General features: G+C 47.7%; 1 protein-coding gene across 2 annotated transcripts in view; it reads left to right on the top strand.

The window, feature by feature from the left end:
• Positions 1 to 17,683, top strand: part of LOC112613977 (liver carboxylesterase 1) — a 35,758-nt gene that overhangs the window by 6,846 nt on the left and 11,229 nt on the right. The window contains exons 2-8 of one of the 2 annotated variants that reach the window (XM_025369957.1): positions 1,459 to 1,666; positions 4,156 to 4,300; positions 6,757 to 6,890; positions 9,157 to 9,310; positions 10,182 to 10,289; positions 13,623 to 13,727; positions 15,214 to 15,252. In XM_025369957.1, coding sequence (XP_025225742.1) covers positions 1,459 to 1,666; positions 4,156 to 4,300; positions 6,757 to 6,890; positions 9,157 to 9,310; positions 10,182 to 10,289; positions 13,623 to 13,727; positions 15,214 to 15,252 — 893 coding nt within the window. The remainder of the gene's footprint in view (positions 1 to 1,458; positions 1,667 to 4,155; positions 4,301 to 6,756; positions 6,891 to 9,156; positions 9,311 to 10,181; positions 10,290 to 13,622; positions 13,728 to 15,213; positions 15,253 to 17,683) is intronic. The other variant, XM_025369958.1, reaches the window with a different exon arrangement.

The raw sequence follows: 17,683 nt of genomic DNA, 5'->3' as shown, positions 1-17,683 counted from the left end.
TGGGAGGATTTCAGGTGAAGATCAGAAATCCCATACAGTGCAGAAAACATGGAAATCACCAAGAAAACAAGCCACCTGTAATGCCACCACCCATTGCTGTGTCAATACACATACTTCCAACGATGTTCATCTCAGTATTATTTGTAATTAGCAACAACAACAAAAAAAATGAAGCTAAATATTGACATTACAGGGTTGACTATTGATAAGATGACACATGGATGCTGTTGTGTAACTGGGCTTTGCATAAGGGGTTTCCATTGTGATTGGATCTTCCCCTTTAAGACCAAATCCAAATTGTTCTGTTCTGTTCTAGCCCCACGCTTTGAGGGAGGTGTTGAGTCTTGTCTGTATCCAAAGCAGAGCAGCTGGGAGGACAAGAGGCTGGAAATGATTTCCCAGGAGGGAAGCTTAGATCAACTGAGGTCACTGGAGCCAGATAGGACCTGAGGGGTGGGCAGCAAGATCAAGTGTCTGAAAGGCCACAGGCTGCAGATCAGATCAGGCCAGTATAGTTCCATGACAGGTAGAACCAGGACTGATGCAGAGGCTGTGGGAAATGAAATTCAGCTCAGCGAGGAAGCGTTGTCTGTGCTGCAAGAATGGAGCAGACTTGCCCAGGGCCACCAGAAGAATCATCTGCGACCTGATCACATCCTTTATCTGGAACGGTTCCTGCTGCTTATTTGTCCACTAAAGACAACTCAAGTGCTTAGCCTGGCATTCTAGGCCCTCCCTGACTTGTGCTCTGTCATAACAGGAATATTTTCCACTTTCCCCAGACTCCACCTGGTGCACGTGGTCCATGCCTCCTTCCCCAGGCAGGCTCTTCATTCTGCTACTCTGCGCCTCAGCACATTCTCTTCTCTCTGCTGTGTACAACCCCCTGCGTCTCATCTCCCCTGATTCAATCCTCCCCTACTGCAAGTCCCAGCTCCTCCACGATGCCCACAATCAGAAGGCCTTGAGCCCTCTTCTAATTCCTAGACTGCCTTATGGGTACCTCTCCCAGGACACGGCCACTTCCTTCCCAGCTGTAGGCCCAGGTCTATATGTGACCCTTCCCTATAAGGGTCAGTGCTTCTGAGAATATGGGGCACCCCTTGTTCGTCCTCTCATCCAGCATGCAGCTCAGTGCCAGGATTGTAATGGATAAATGTTTCCAGAGGCTTCTAAGGGGAAAGCTAAATGTCTTGTTCTTTCCTAGTAGTTCTCCTTCTTGCATTTATTTTTGGCTGGATGTTTTTATGCCTCCAATTCTAATTTGGTTCCTTAAACCAGCTCGATGAGTTAGGGAGGACATTGATCCTCATCCCTATGGTACATCAACAGAAACTGAGGCCTAGAGGGTTTAGATGACTTATTCAAAGTCATGCACTTAGAAAGTGGCAAACCCCACCTGGAATCCGGGTCCAGCCTTTTGCCTCTGATGCGTCTTGATTTCTTCTCCACGTCCAGCAGGGCACCCGTCCTCGCCACCTGTGGTGGACACCGTGCATGGCAAAGTGCTGGGGAAGTTCGTCAGCTTAGAAGGATTTGCACAGCCTGTGGCGGTTTTCCTGGGAATCCCTTTTGCCAAGCCCCCTCTTGGACCCCTGAGGTTTACTCCACCGCAGCCTGCAGAGCCATGGAGCTTCGTGAAGAATGCCACCTCTTACCCTCCTATGTAAGCCAGGGATGGCTGTGGCATGTGTCTGTGGGGGATGTTCACCTCAAAGTGATGCAGGAAGGAGTCAAGGTAGTTCCCCTGATGGGCTGATCCTTTGCTCTGGAATCCTTAAGATCATTGTAGATCCTTAAGAACATTCCAGAAGTCTCACAGCATTCTGGAGTCCATTAACACACGTTTATTGACCACCTACTGTGTGCCAGGCATGTTCTGGGTTCTTGAGATCCATTAGTGAACAAAGCAAAGATCCCTAGGTTCATGGAGCGTGCATTCTAGCAGCGGGAGACAGAGAAGAACAACATGCAAATTACCCCATGGATTGTGTGATCTGTTAGAATGGGATAAGTGCCTTGGAAACAAAGTAGTTAAGCAGGTGAGGGAGATCAGAAAGAAGAATCCCATGAATTCCACTGTCTTGAATTTTGACATAGATGGGTAGAGGGGTGGGCCAGGAGGTGTGTGGGTGGCAAGTGTACTGAGATGTCCGCTCGGCTAGTGCTCAACTCTCAAGTGTGCCCAACTCCCTATTCCTGAGGAGAACGATGGCAGATGTGTCCATTCACCCTGGCCAAGTTGGGAAGAAAAGCCCAAAGGTTCTAATTGGCCTCACCGCCACTCCTCAGGGTACCAAGGACCCTACAGGCATCAGAGAGGACCCCACTCATCTCAGTAGCCAGGCATTCGGAGGCTTTCCAACAGTCCACCTGTGGCTACCTTCTTTACTTTGTTTTTGTTTTTGTTTTATAATTTACTGTTTTTATTTTGTGACTGCAAATGTCATATATACTTATTGCAGAAAATTTGGGAAATTCAGAGAAGGAAAAGTAAGAATATTAAAATCACATACAATATCCCAGCACCCAGAGAGAACAACTATCAATATTTTAGGTGGTAAAATATTATGATCTAATATTTTGTTTGTATTCCAGTTTTTTGTCTGTTGCTATACTTTCTCCCTTTAAAATACAATGCTACGTTGAGATAATTTGGATATCTGCTTTGCTCATTTATAAGTATGTCATGAGCATCATTCCATCCCATGATATAGCACAGCCTGATGTTAACAGCTGCATTACATTGGGTATTGAACCATAATTAATTTTCCCCAAGCTTGTATTTGGGTTCATTAAGTTACATATGATGTTTTTAATAACATAACATAATGAAAGAGAAACTTTTATGCATATTTATGAATATTTTTGAATAACTTCTCAGAAATGACATTTCTGAGTCAAAGAGTATATATCTCTTGTTTGATTTCTCTCCCAAAATATTCTAACTACACTCCTCTCATTGATGTATGAAAATCTCCATTTGGCGCCCTCTTGGCAATGCTTGGGATTATTAAAAAATGGTTTTGGCTATTGGATAGGTAAATAATAATAACAATAACAGCAATATTATTTTGCTGTTTAATTTGCCTTTATCTGATAACCAGTGGAGTTGAGTTCTTTTTCCCTGTCTTCACATTGGAATGTCTTTTGATTATTATTATTATTTTGTTACGCCGCTTGTACTTGGTGTTCTGTAGGAAAATCTCCCAGGATGGAAATCAAGAAGTCATCTTTGCTGGCTCTGATTCTGTCACTTGACAGCTGTGTCATTCCAGAGCCTGAGTGCCTCAGTTTCCTCATGTACCTACTGGGGGCGGTGACGCCTGCCTTCTGGTACTCTGAGGTCTGGGACTGTGGCTTATAATATACTTGTGTATAAGAACCACATGGCATGAATCTTCCTGGCTATTTGACATTGGTCAGGTTCTCTAACCTCTCTGGGTTTCAGTTTTCTCATTTGTAAAATGGAGATAATAGAACCTATGTAATGGGACTGAGTTGAGGCTTAAATGAGTTGATATACAAAAGGTCCTTAAAACAGTGCCTGGAACACTGGGAGGACTCAATAAATATTACCAATGTTCATCTATGTTGTATCCTTGAGATCGTTTATCAGGGCAATGCAACAGCACTTTCCTGGAAGAGCCAGATGATAGAATCTTGGCGTGTCAGGGCTGCAAGACCCATGTAGAAATCACTGCTCTCACTTAGACCTGGTAGATTTGGGACCCAGAATGTGAAAGGAATTCACCCAAAGTCATACTGCAAATAAGTGGCAGAGAGAGGACTAGAGCACAGTTCTCCTGATGTTGTCCCACAAAGATTTTACCCCTGAGCTACTGGTGGAAATGTCACCTCCCAGGGAGGATCAGTGTATTTGTTGTCTCCCCTCCTTGATGCTGGGAGTCCCAAAGGCTCCGGGAGGAAAAGAGGTGTGAAGCCCTTCTCACTCTGCTTGGTCTTAGGAGACCTTAGTGAATCCCAGCGCCCCCACCTGAAGCGCCTGATAGCCTCCTACTCACTACAATGTGGTAAGTCTGTAAATATCAAGTCCATTTTCAGGCTTAAACCTCCCAGTCCAAGGCCTTGCCAAAGAAGATGCCTGGCTTAGATCCCACTGAACTTCAGAGGTTTTTTTTTCCCCCTCCCCAGATGTTCCCAGGATCCCAAGGTGGGGCAGTCTGTCTCAGACCTATTGACCAACCGAAAGGAGAACATTCCTCTCAAGGTTTCCGAAGACTGTCTTTACCTCAATATTTACACTCCTGCTGACTTGACCAAGAAAAACAGGCTTCCGGTAAGCTGTGGGATCCCCTGGTCAAGGCGTGTCAGTTCCAGTACCCCGGATCTTCTGGGGCAGACTGGAAGGGGATGAAGGCAGCTTAAGGAGGGAGCTGCACAGGCCAGGACTGTTTCAGGGCCTCCACAGGAAATACAGGCTTTCCACACCTCAGTTTCCCCTCATGACACAGGGACTCTGGGGGAGTTTACTGTGCATCTTTAATGAACATCTTAATTGTTCCAAGTTCCCTCATGCGAATAGAAGGATGAGAATGATTACTTTTAGTTACTAGATGAACAATCTGATACACAGAGTGGGTAAGACATGATTTCCAATAATGTTAGTGGTGGAAGGAACTTAGAGAAAAGCCTACATCCCAACTCTTCTTTTTTAAGTTGAGAAACTGAGGCCCAGACAGGGAAGGAGAGGTTACCGAGTTGGGTAGTTTTGGCTCAAGTCTTCTGATCTTTAAACCAGTGTTCTTGACACGGAGTAGGGCATTGAGCTTGTATGTGGCCTTTCTCCAGCACACCAATATTCATCTGGGGTAACTTTCACTGTCTGGGTATGGGCGTTGAGGGAAAAATGTGGGACAAACACAGAAGCACTTCCTTTTGCCTTTGGCCAAATATCTGGGATTTTTTTCTACCTCTTTTCCCTCCCTAATTGTCTTGGCAGAGGCTGATGACCCAATGAATCAGCATTTCCCAAATAAATGAAGGGCAAGAGGTGGGGCAGGCTGACAGCTGCGGGTTGCAGGGTGGGTAGGATCTTCTGGCAAAGGAGGCCACTCCAGGGTGTAAAAAGAAGGGGTGTTGTGTCCAACCAGTATCCCAGGGGCACCGTGGCATGGTGCCCAGGAGTGGGGGAGCAGGTTTGTAAATGTGGGACTAGAAATTGGCTCTACATATGCTTTGTAAGACACAGGAAATGGGAGAAAGCTTTACTCATTCATTCATTCATTCATTCATTCATTCATTCATTCTTCTATTGTGTACTCAGTGCCCCATATACACAGTTAGACCTGGGGCTTCAGGAAAAAGAAAAACATGAACCTACTCCACACAGCCCCTGCCTTCAAATATCTTGCCATCTGGGCTGTAGAGACATATCCTGTCTTCAGCATGTTATTGCAGGCCAGTCCGCGGGCTCAGCCTTCACACAAAGATGAATGCACATTCAGTCCCTCCCCAGGACGCAGGCAGGGATTAGAGGTGTGGGAGAAACAGGGTGTCTGAGAACCTGGAGGCAGGAGAACCTCCAGGAATGGCCACAGGTTCTAGAACTACAAAGTCTAGGTTTAAATCCTGGTTCTGCCTTTGACTAGCTGGACATTTCTTAACTTTTCTAAGCCTCTGTTTCCTCAAAATGAGAGTCATCACATATGATCCGTCAAGGGTGACCACTAAACTTGATCTCAGTCCCTGACTAAGTAGGCAGAGGCAGGCTCGTACCCCTACCCTAACAGTGGACCCACTGCACTGTGGCCGGCGCCTGCAGTATGCCGGGCAGCTCAACATATGGACTCTGGAGCCAGACAGCCTGGGTCAAAGTCCTGCTGCTACCATTTTTGATTTGTAGGACCTTGGGCAGGTTAAGTGCCTCCATTTTCCCACCTGGAGAATGGGACAGTATTAGTACCTACCCAATGGATAGGTTTTTTTTTTTTTACTGTGCTTAGAACAGCACTTGGGACATAGTTTATGAGTTCTTTTTTATTTTATTAATATTATTATTATAATATTATTATTTTAACCCCTCTCCCTTCTTCCCTGCTATGTGGACTTTTAAAATGCAAGAATCATGCATGAGGAATTGTATCCACTCTCATCCTTGGGTATTAGCAGAGTCCCTGGCACATAGTAAGTTCTCAGACAGTGTTAGTCCATTGATTGAAGGCATCCTGAATTGGCTGGGTTTTAGGCTGGGCTCTGAGGGATGGATACGATTTGGGAATGCAGAGGCATAGAGGAGGCATTTGAGGAAGAGACACCACCACAGGCATGTGTGCTTCCCGAGGTAATCATTCATGCACAGATAAGTTTAATTCACCAAGAAAGAGTTAACTGAGATGAAACTGAGATACAAGGGCTCTCCAAGGGTACGCTGAGCTGCATGAACAGTCCAGGCTTGAGGGTAATGGGAGTGAGGGGGAGAACACAACATCCTTAGCCTTTGCTATACCCATGATGATGTTCTCAGCATGAAGAGCCTTGGGAGGAGGAGGCACTGGAGGCTGAGTATAAAGGAAGGGGCAGCTGGAGTGTGTACAGTGGGGTGGTGGCTTGGGCCCCAGTTGGGAGAATTTTGGAGGAGAGAGACTGCCTTTTGCAACCTTGCTGGGCGCTGATGAACTTTAGATAACATCCTCTTTCAGTTGTGACCAACAGGTAGGTCACCAAACAAGACACCTTCTGAGTGCTCCCTGGCTCTGTGACCTGTAACTGGTATGTTGCTTGCCTCCTGCCCAGGTGATGGTGTGGATCCACGGAGGGGGGCTGGTGGTGGGTGCAGCATCAACCTATGATGGGCTGGCCCTTGCTACCCATGAAAATGTGGTGGTGGTGACCATTCAATACCGCCTGGGCATCTGGGGATTCTTCAGGTAAGAAATGAGACTCTCCTCACTGCACTTTGGCCCCCAACGTGAGGCTGCTGGGACCCAGCTCTGGTCATGCCAGACCTCAGGGGACCTTAGCTGGGTTCCACAGTAAGGCATCCAAGCCTCATCATAATTGGACACTACCTACCCTCTCACTCCCCAGTCACACTCGTCTGTTTACCTCTGAGCTTTTGCATGTGCTGTTCCCTCTGCCTGGAATGCTAACTCTACCTGAAGAACTCCTCTTCATCCTGCAAGACCCAACCCCCAGTTACCTCCACTGAAAGACTCATCTCTTCTTCACCTATGTGTCTCTAGCACATTAAATTTCTCTGTCATGACACTTAGCAAGCAACATAGCCCTTGAAAGTTGACACCTCTGACTTCTCATGGAAAGGAGGGAAGGGGCAGAGTCACAGAGGGAGCTCAGAGCATGTTGTGGGGAAAGGAATGTGGGCTGCAGCCGGTGGGGTGCCGGAGCATCTGACCCCTTCCTGGAGGACTATTACGGCCACCTTACCCCATTTTCTGCTTGAAATCTGGCAAGTGCAGGAAGCAAGGATGGAGTCTTCCCCATCAGGTCTCCATGGGGACAAGAGTTAGATCTCCTTCAAGGTGCAATTACTATAAACCTTTACTAAGGATTAACATCCCAGCACCCTAATCCCAAGTGAGTGATAGGAGGACTGTGGGAGGGATTCCACTCACTGATGAGAAGGCCTAGGGAGATGGAGGATGGGTTCTGGTCTACCCGTCAGCAAGGCATCCCGGGCCAGTCTTGGTAGTATCATCTTCATCCCTTTCAGCCACAGCCTGTGTCTCTGTTCCCCATTACAGTAAGGCTGCTTCATGATCTCTCTCCACTTCCTCTGCTCCGTGTGTCTCCTCCACCCATGCCAGTCAGGTTTCTTCCCGATCATACCACTCGGCTGGTCTCCTCGGGGTCACCCATGACCTCCCCCTGCTCTCCACCCAACCTCACAGGACCTCCTAGCAGCAGCAGATGGCCGCTCAGCCTCTGTGACATGCTTCCTTCCCAGCCCTTTCCTGGTCCCCGCTTCCTCCTGTCCACAGGCCTCTCTTGTCTCCCTCTCCCTCCCTACGAAGTCCCAGTGATCCCAGGGAGCAGCCCAGAGCCCCTGTTTCCAGCCCACTTCACCTTTGAATCCTGCAGGCGTCACTCACTGCCTTCTCCCCACCCGTGGCTGTCTAAAGGGCCCCCCACTCTTCCCAGGGACAAGCTGAATCCTTGACTCCCACTGCCCCTCCCCAACAGAGACCCCCTGCTCCTCCCACTGCGCCTCCACTCAGCTGCTGCTGCTGCATCCGCCCAGGGGCTCAGGAGAAGCCCTCACGGGCAGCCTGGACTCTCTCTTTTCTCACAATCCTCTTGGCTCCACCTTCAGAATCCACTACTTTGCAATCTTCCCTGGCTCGCTCCTACCCCAGCCAAAGCTCTCTGTCTCTCACCTTGATTATGATCCTAACACTTACTTTCAGATTCCTGCCACTTTTATACTGAGGCTGAGTCGCACAGTACTGAGAGTGATCACTTAACATGTACGTTGAATCATGCAATGCCTCTGCACAAAACCCTGCAGCGGCTTCCCATGTTCCTTACGATGACAGCCAAAGTTCTGGCCAGGCCCCAGGGCCCTCTCTAGCTGTACCTCCTGACTCATACTTTCTTTCACTGGGCCCCAGGGCCTTTGCACTTGCTTTATCTTCTGCCTGAAATTTCTTTCTCTGGATATTTGCAAGGCTCATGTACTTGTTGTGCTTGTTTTATGAGAGTCTTTGTCTCCAAAACCTCAAATGCCACTGCCTCCAAAAAGCCTTCCCTGATTGCCATCTGAAATGGCATCCCCTGTCCCACCCCTGTTTTTTTTCCTTATTCCATTGTATTTACCTCAATGCACTTTGACTACCTGACATCATTATATTCTCTCTATAGATCTGTTTATCTGCTTGTGATCTGTACTGGGAGCTTTGTGTCGTCACAGGTGTTGCCTGTTTTGCTCTCAGATGTGCTCTAGTTCATAGGATAGTGTCAGGCATACAGTAGAGGCTCAGTAAATAGTTGCCAGTTGAGTGAATGTAGAACCATACATCACCACAATGCTGTAGGAATAAAGGCAGGGTCTCAGAGATGCTGAAGCCCAGTCTTATTCTTAAAGGCTCCCTGAGAGCCCCCAGCCCCATCTCTAGTCCTGAAGGTCCTGCCATGACATCTCTGCTCCCCACCCTCAACCTGTTCTCTTCCTCACAGCACAGGGGATGAACACAGCCGGGGGAACTGGGGTCACCTGGACCAGCTGGCTGCCCTGCGCTGGGTCCAGGACAACATTGCCAGCTTTGGAGGGAACCCAGGCTCTGTGACCATCTTTGGAGAGTCAGCGGGAGGAGAAAGTGTCTCTGTTCTTGTGAGTGCTTCTTGCACCAGGCCCAATCCCACATTTGATATGATGCTGATGAGACATTTTAGACACCTGTCAATCCAGCTATGCACACCTCTGATTATCCTGATACCTGGTTTCAGGACTGACGCTACTCACTGCCCAACATCAGGGGGTGGAAAGCTAAAGACTAAGCTCTCCTTGGCCCCCAGGAAGCTCAGATCTCAGCTTAGTGTCCGGGGGCCATATGAATCTCTAGTTGCAGCCTACAATGGTGGTATTCTCCTCTTCTAGCTTGGTTGAGCTCTCTCTCTCTTTCTGTCTCTCCTTCCCACTCACTTCCCTTCTCTTGGGAAGTAGGGATAGGCAAAAATTATGAGTAAGGGCAGGCAAAGACAAGAGGTGGACAGAAACCATTGTTTAGCTTAAACCAGAACTACGTGTGGAGGGGACATGGACACTGAGCAGGCTGGGGATTCCTCTGGGGTGGTCTGATGGCTGGTCCATGCCCAAGAAGGAGGCAAAAGTCTCTGTGACTGTTGGGCCTGGTGGGCTAGGGGAGGCGGGCTAGAAGAAGGAGGGATGGAGCCGGGGATGGGGAGGGATGGGGCAGAGGTTATGGGACACAGACACAATCTGGGTGTGTGAGGGGTCCTGCTGGGGTGGGGGATTGGGTGTGGGAGATACTGGGGGAGCTGGGATGAAAAACCAGATGAGAGGTGCCGGGAGTTGTAGGAAGCCTTCCGCCTGCCTCAAGGTGGGCAGAGGGTCAGCCCACTTCTGGATTCTTCAATCCTGTGTCGGTTTTATAGTGTGGTTTGATGTAGCCTGGGAGAGCGAGCAAGTCGCTGACCCTACCCCTGAGCATGAACTCTCCTCCCCTCCACTCTGCTCTCAGGTTTTGTCTCCATTGGCAAAGAACCTCTTCCACCGGGCCATTTCTGAGAGTGGCGTGGCCCTCACTGCTGTTCTGGTGAAGAAAGGTGATGTCAAGCCCTTGGCTGAGGTAGGTCTCCCGCTGGATACCCCCACCCCCTTGGCTCTGTGCTCCTGAATCCTCAGGGGTCTGTCTTGCGGTGGGTGTTAGCTAATGTTCTCCTACAATCACTGAGACATCAATGGCTGAGCAGGAAGGGCGAGGAGATACCTTGATCAGCATCCCAGTTTCACAGCCGGGCAAACCGACACAGGGCTTGGACGGGATTTGCCAAGGGCAGCAGGTGATCAGGGCAGAGCTGGGACTCCAGCTCATGGTCCAGCAGGCAGTACAGTGCCCTGTCAGTGCCCACACTCCTCCTATGTGCCAGGGCCTGGTGCCATGTTGGGCAGTGATGGTGTCTTGTGTCTCTCAGGGTCTGAGTCCTGTGGACCCACTTGTGGGCTGTCAGCCTGGAGCAATTCCACACTGAGCGCCTGATCACCAGGGTTGGTTCCTGGAGAATTCACTGGTTGATTCATTTGTTCACACAACAAAACTAGGTGAATAAGTGAGGGCAAAAACAAGAGGTGTGCAGAGGTCATTGTTTGGCTCAAAACCAGATGTCCGTGTGGAGGAAATGTAGACACTATATGGCCTTATGTGGCTCTGCATTATAGCCAAACACCTAACACCTCCCCAAGCTTCTGCTATAATGTAGGGAATAGATAAAAAGTTTCAGAATCACACAATTACAAGCGTCACCTATGACAAGAGCAGTGAAGGTGAGGTACTTGCTGCCACAGCAGAATCTAAAGAGAGCAGTGAGTCCCGGGGCGGGAAGAGGTTACCAGAGAAGGCTGCCGGAAAAGTAACCAATGAGTCAGGAGCAAGGAACGTCCAGGGAGTGGGAGCAGCAAGTGCGGGTGTCCTGTGGCAGGAAGACGCATCCCAGTCATGAGGGAGAGAGAGAGACAGGGTCGACGGGGCCAGCGCAGGGAGAGCAAGGAGAGCATGGTAAGTACTGAGAGCGGGGACGTTGGCAGGGGCCACAATGCACAGGACCCTGGCAAGGATTTTGTCATCGTCTGGAGAATGGTTGGAAGCCAAAGGGAGAGGTGATCAATGGGAATCCAGACCTAGGCCGAGGATTCCCCACTGGAGCCAGTGACTTGGAGGATTTCAGTAGATATGAAAGCTTGTTTGAGGACAACGTCCAAATGTAAAGGGCTAGTACATAGGAGGAGAGAAAATGGGGATGCCAAGAATTTTTAGAATTTTTGAGAACTTTTTAAGAATTCATTGGTTATAAGCAGCAGTTGCCCGTTGACCCGACTTAAGTCAAGAAGGAGCATTAGCCTGGTGTGGTGGCTCATGCCTGTAATCCCTGCAATTTGGGAGGCCGAAGCAGAAGGATTGCTTGAGCCCAGGAGTTTGCGACCAGCCAGGGCAACAAAGTGAGACCCTGTCTCTACAAAAAAAAAAAAAAAAAAAAGAATATTAAGCTGGGCATGGTGGTGCAAGCCTGTGGGCCCATCTACATGGGCGGCTGAAGAGGGAGGATCACCCGAGCCCTGGAGGTCTAGGCTGCAGTGAACTGTGTTTGCACCTCGGTACTCCAGCCTGGATGACAAAGCAAGACCTTGTGTCAAAATCTTCTTTATAAAAGTAGAATTAATTTTTGAAGGAAATAGAGGTCTGGGATGAGGCTGAGCTTTGTGAAAAAACAGGAAACAGAAATTACACAATAATCGGAATCCTAGACTCTCTTACTCTTTTTTCTCTCTCTCTCTCTGAATGTCTTTCTCTCTCTCTCGCCCTCTACTTCTCCCGTTCCCTGTTTATTTACTCGAGAAACACCCTGGGCATTGATTCTGTCCCAGATCCTGCACCAGACTCTGGGGGCCTGTGCACTTGCTCTGCCTCCCCACCATGGAGCCTGCCTGCTCTCCCTCTGTGCCCTTCTTTCTGGCTGCACTTTGTTTCCAGTCTGCATGAGCACCCTATCTGCCCCTAAGTTTAAGGACTCTCCTTTGGTTCCAGAAAGTAGTCAGGCTGTCTTTTCTGTTGTGAAAAATGAGTGTGTTTACATTAGCAGCTCTCCGCCCCAATTCCAGGTCACTTAGAAGAGAGGCTCACTGTCCTGTCTTTGCTTAGATGTCCCTGGACCCTTAGAAAAGAAGGAAACCAGAGTGTGCTGGGCAGACTGACTCCAATCCCCAGGACAGGAAGAAGGGAGCCTCTCTCTCAGGACAGCTTTTTTATTTTTATATTTTTTACACTTTTTTAAAGATGGAAAGAGGTTCTTGGTGCATTAATTGGTGTTGCTCTGTGGCTTGACTTAGGACAAAGGTGAACAGACCATCACTCATTGCCACATCTGGATCTATGCCTGCATGGCCCTTGAGCTAAGGATGTTTATTTAAAAAATTTTTGATGATTGAAAGGAATCAAAAGAACAATAATATTTAATCAAAGGAATCAAAAGAAGAATAATATTTAATCAAAGGAATCAAAAGAAGAATAATATTTCATGAACCATAAAATTACATGAAATTCAAATTTCAGTGTCCATAAAGGAAGTTTTCTTTGAACACAGCGACATCCATTCATTTACCTCATGTCTATGGCTGTGTTTCATGTCAACAGCAGTGTTGAAGTTGCAGCAGAGACTGTTAGGCCTTTGATGGGCACATTGCCAACCTGTGCCCTAAAGAGTCATGCTTGATTACTGTTTAGGACTCTAGTACACAAATGTGCAGCTGGAAACTCCTGGCTGTGCCACAGACGCCTCACTCAGCTGAGAAACCCCGACTATGTCTTACAAGGGAAGACATCGTGTTTATCTTTAGAACTCACCTTTAAAGTACATTCGCTACCTTCTGAAGTGCCTCTGTGTGAATCGTCTTATCTAGACCTCCTGCAATTCTGCACGTGTTTATTGTGTGGGAGACATGGCACTCTCCCATATTTATTAACTCATGAGGTAGGTGCAGTCATTATTCCCATCCATGGGTGGAGAAACCAAGGCCCAAAGAAATCAGGTAGACTGCCTGCGGCCTAATGGTTGGTAAGTGGAGCAGCCAGGATTTGAAGGCAGACAAGGCAATTCAGGATTCCATGCTCTGTACCCCAGTTCTACCTCGTCTTTCTTGACACATTCAGCTTGAGATCATTACATCCATTGCAATGGAGATAAGGTAGCAGAGATGAGAGATTACATAATTGACCCATGTTACAATTGAGATTAGTAAGAGAGGCAACACTCTGTGGGACCTGGAACCCACACCCACAGGTCTACAGTATCTTCTGTTGCCCCCTGCCACTTGTATAAGGTGGGCTTGGGGTAGAACGCCGCTTTCCACGTTGATGGAGGGAAGGGACGTAGCTCTTGAACTCTACCACTGCCTGTGATCTTTGCAGAAAATTGCTATCGCTGCTGGGTGTCAAACCATCACCTCAGCTGTCATGGTTCACTGCCTGCGACAGAAGACGGAAGAGGAGCTCTTGGAGACGACATTGAAAATGGTAGGTGTGCCTGTTCCTGTAGCCCAAACTCTGTAAACTTGGTCCCAGACTTCTTCATTTCAGCTGTCCTCTTGCCCTGGGACAGTTACCTGGACAACTTGTCAACTCTCAGGAGTGTCAGTATCTGAATGGGGAATCTAATTTGTCCTTTTTTATTGTAAAATGGCACAAATGTAAAAAAAAAAAAAAAAAAAAGGTCCAAAAATAACATGATAAAAAATTGACCAAATTTAATATTTGACCAAAATTTAATATTTTGCCGTTCTTGTTTTCAGATGTATTTTTGAGAAACTAAACAGTACATATTCCCTGGGGACACCATCATCCTGAATTTGGAGGATGGAGATATTAAGCTCAAAGATTTTCAGAAAGATGTCACAATTTATCTTGGTTGACTTAGAAACTGTCTGTATTAGACCTGGTGGTGGTCCAGTTTTCTAGATTTTCTGAGACTCTGACTCAGTTGCCGTTCTAAGATAGTCATCTGTCCACTCAATCATTAATCCATCTACTATGATCTTCTTATCCATCTATCTGTTCACTAATTCATCCAAATTCACTGACATCTTTTTATCAATCTAATATCAGCTTGTTCATAACTTTTTATTTATCTATTTTCAATCCATCCACCATTCATGGATCATCCAGCCACCTTATATCTTCACTCCATCACCCATTCCTTCAAAACCAACAATCCAGTTATTAGCTATCCGCTTGTTTTCACCCATCTATTAATGCGTCCATCCAATTCAACTGTACTCCATGCATTGACCAACTCCATCCATCCCTCCATTGATCCATCCATCCATCCATGCTCAGTATGTAGGGGTGGGTGTTAGTGGTAGTGAAATAGACATGAAGGGGATATACTCCTTGCTCACAGGGAACTATCCAAAGAGAAACACATTCACATACTTCGCAGGTTGAGTATGGTGGTAGCACAGAGGGGAAGGTTAAAGACAGTGGCACTAATGTTCTATTACTTAAAAAATCTGTTTCTAAACAATTCCTGCAAAAGTTTTGGGGTATACTCTATTGGATTGACATGGGTGTATGCCCATCCCTGAACTAATATTCATGTTCAGGGAGATGGAGCACACCAGGTCACATATAGATATCTGAATTCATGGAGTGATAGGGGAAGAAGGATGTCTCTGAAGGAGAATTGATGGGTTCTTTCCAGGGGAAGAAGAATGGGAGAAGGATGGGGAGCCAGTCAGCCTCAATAAGCAGGCTTCCTCTCCAGAGCTCCATCGACTCTGGCTCGGAGTCCCCAGGACATCCTTCCCATGCTTGTGCCCACCCCTCCCTGCTATGCCTTCACCCTGTGCTCAGGCCCAGCAGAGCCGGAGTCCTGCCCACTTCCTTTTGGCCCAGCCAGCTTGGCACCAGGAGGGAGAACCTGACACCTCTGTTGTCCCAGTCACCCAGCTCAGTGTTCTCCTGGGAAGCCTCTAACCCACATCCTCTGCCTTTGTCTTCACAGAAATTCTTCTCTCTGGATTTACATGGAGACCCCAGAGAGGTAAGGAGCTTTTGTTTCTCAATTACAGGTTTTGAGTCTTAGCACCTTTAAGCTCCAATTAAGAGTGAAAGAATCATCAATATTATACAAATTGTTTCAAATGATGGAACAAAATGGAACTAACTCACTCATTTTTATAATTCATTTCCAAAATTTGATAGAATTTTCCTAAAAACTGATGTGTGGTTCATGTGTGAAAATAATTACAGGTCTATTTTCTTTTTGTTTTATTTATTGTGTCAGTTTAGATAATTGTATTTTATGAAAGTTGTCTTGAATTAAAATTTCAACTTTAAGAAAATATTAAAAAAAAAAAAAAAAAAAAGAGTGAAAGAATCCTCTCTCGGGTAATTGTAGTAACTCCTGTGTGTTTGTTGCTGAGGCCCAGACAGGCGTAGTGACTCACCTGGGTAACACAGTCAGGAGGACTAGCGGCAGGCCTGGAACCCATTTTCCTGACTCCCAGTCCAGTGCTCCCAGGCTTCACCTCTGCGTAGAATGGACTCTGCCCACTCCACTTCTTTTTTACATTTTCTGCTCCCCAAAATGGCACTATGGGAGGAGGCTGAACCAGAACCTTCCACTATCAGGAAGCAGAGATAACAGGGATGATTAGGCATGGAGAGGGGAAGCCTGAATCTCAGTCCAAGGACACTCGCCTCCTCCCAGCACACAGGAAACTCCAACATATCCTCCCGATCTCCTCACCCCCACCCCTACCTCCCAGTGGGTTGACTGTTTCTGGTGATATCACCTCTGCAGCATCTTACAATCCTGTCCTCTATGCTGCCTCCCTGGAAGTCACAGCACTCTCCTTAAAAGGTCTTGGGAGGAGTACATGAGATTCATTCAGCAAAGACTTAATAAACACTTCATATGTGCCAGGACTTGTTTAGGAGCTGGGGATAAAGGAGTGAAACAAGAAAGATTCCCTGCCCTCTTGGGACCCTCCATTACAGTGCAGGGAGAGTGCAATAGAAAAGCAAATCAAGTGTGTATTCTGTTTGATGGTGTGCAGCATTAGGGGATAGAGTTTGTGGGGGGTTTCAATTGAAGTAGCAGGATCAGGGAATGGGTCAGTGAGAAGGTGGCATTTGAGCCAAGCTCTGGAGAAGGCGGGAAGTCAGCTGTCAGGAAACCTGGAGAAGCCTATTCCAGGCAGAGGGAACAGCCACTGCAAAGGCCCTGATGGAAGTGGCCAGTTTGACTGGACAGGACCGAGTGTGCGGATAGACTGGCTTGAGGCTAAAGAGGTTAATGGGTGGTGGGAGAGGGATCATTCAAAGTACTTGGATTTGGCTTCAGAGCAAGATGGGAAGCCTTTGGAGGTTTTGAACAGAGGAGTCACATGATCTTAGACCTCACAAAGGTCTCTGCCTCTGGTGTTCAAATAGACTGTAGGAAAGGGGCAGAGTGGATGCATTTGACCAACTGGGTGGCCACTGCATTGCCATAATCCAGGCAAGGGCTCCTGGCTGCTTAGACAGAGCTGTGGCAGTGGGGATGGGAGGAGTGGTTGGAGTCTGGATATCTTTGAAGGAATAGCTGAGAGGATTTGCTGATGGACAGGATGCAGCGAGCGAGAAAGAGAGGGGATTGGAGGATACCCTGAGTTTTCTGACATAAGCAAGGTCATGCCCATACAGGGCAGGCAGTTGAAAACTCTGAGTGGACAGTGGCAATCACTTGTCATTGTTGCTGATGGGAGTCTTCTGCATGGCTGCTGCCCAAGCGGGCTGCTCCTGTCTCTTGCCTCAACTTTTATATCTTCTACTTCACCTTCCATCCCCATTTCCATGTCTCTTTGTGCAGCCAGACTCGCCTTCCTTAACAGAGTTAGAGTATGTCACCCCCACTTCTTAAAAGCCTGGCCTTCCTTATGAGACACATCCCCTTCCCTCCATGGAGTTAGGCCTTCAAAGCACACCTGCATGCTCACTGTGTGCCAGACTGTGCAGAAGGTAGGCTCTGCACCTGTCCCTCCCTCTACACTTTGCCACATGGCATTTCTCCAAGCCCAGAACTCTTGGGTGTTTCTGGAATTGACCTTGCACAGTGACACCTGTGTCCTTTTGCTCATGCAATTCCCACTGTTTAGAAATTCTCACTCCTTTCCTCACCTGTCAATATCATTCACTCCCCAGAGCCCACCGCAGGTGGGCAGCACCTCCTCCATGTAGCCTGCCCTGCATCTCCTTCCAGAGGAGTTGCTCCTCTTGCTGGCCTCCCAGGGCAGACCTTCCTGGAGAGCTTCTCAAGGAGGCCAGACTTGCACTCCCATCCTGTTCCGTATTTTCAGTCATATTGGATTAGGATCTGTACCTTGTCCAGCTGGGTCTGCTCCACTTCGCAGAACATCTCCCCAGGCAGCCCGAACTAGCTTGTCAGTCATTGGCTTTTGTAGAGCAGACCAAAGTCCCGCGAGCCATAG

The sequence above is a fragment of the Theropithecus gelada genome, chromosome 20, assembly GCF_003255815.1.
Source record: "Theropithecus gelada isolate Dixy chromosome 20, Tgel_1.0, whole genome shotgun sequence".
Classification (NCBI taxonomy): domain Eukaryota; kingdom Metazoa; phylum Chordata; class Mammalia; order Primates; family Cercopithecidae; genus Theropithecus; species Theropithecus gelada.
The sequence above is the reverse complement of the archived record's forward strand: the minus strand, read 5'-3'. Positions and strand labels throughout refer to the sequence as shown.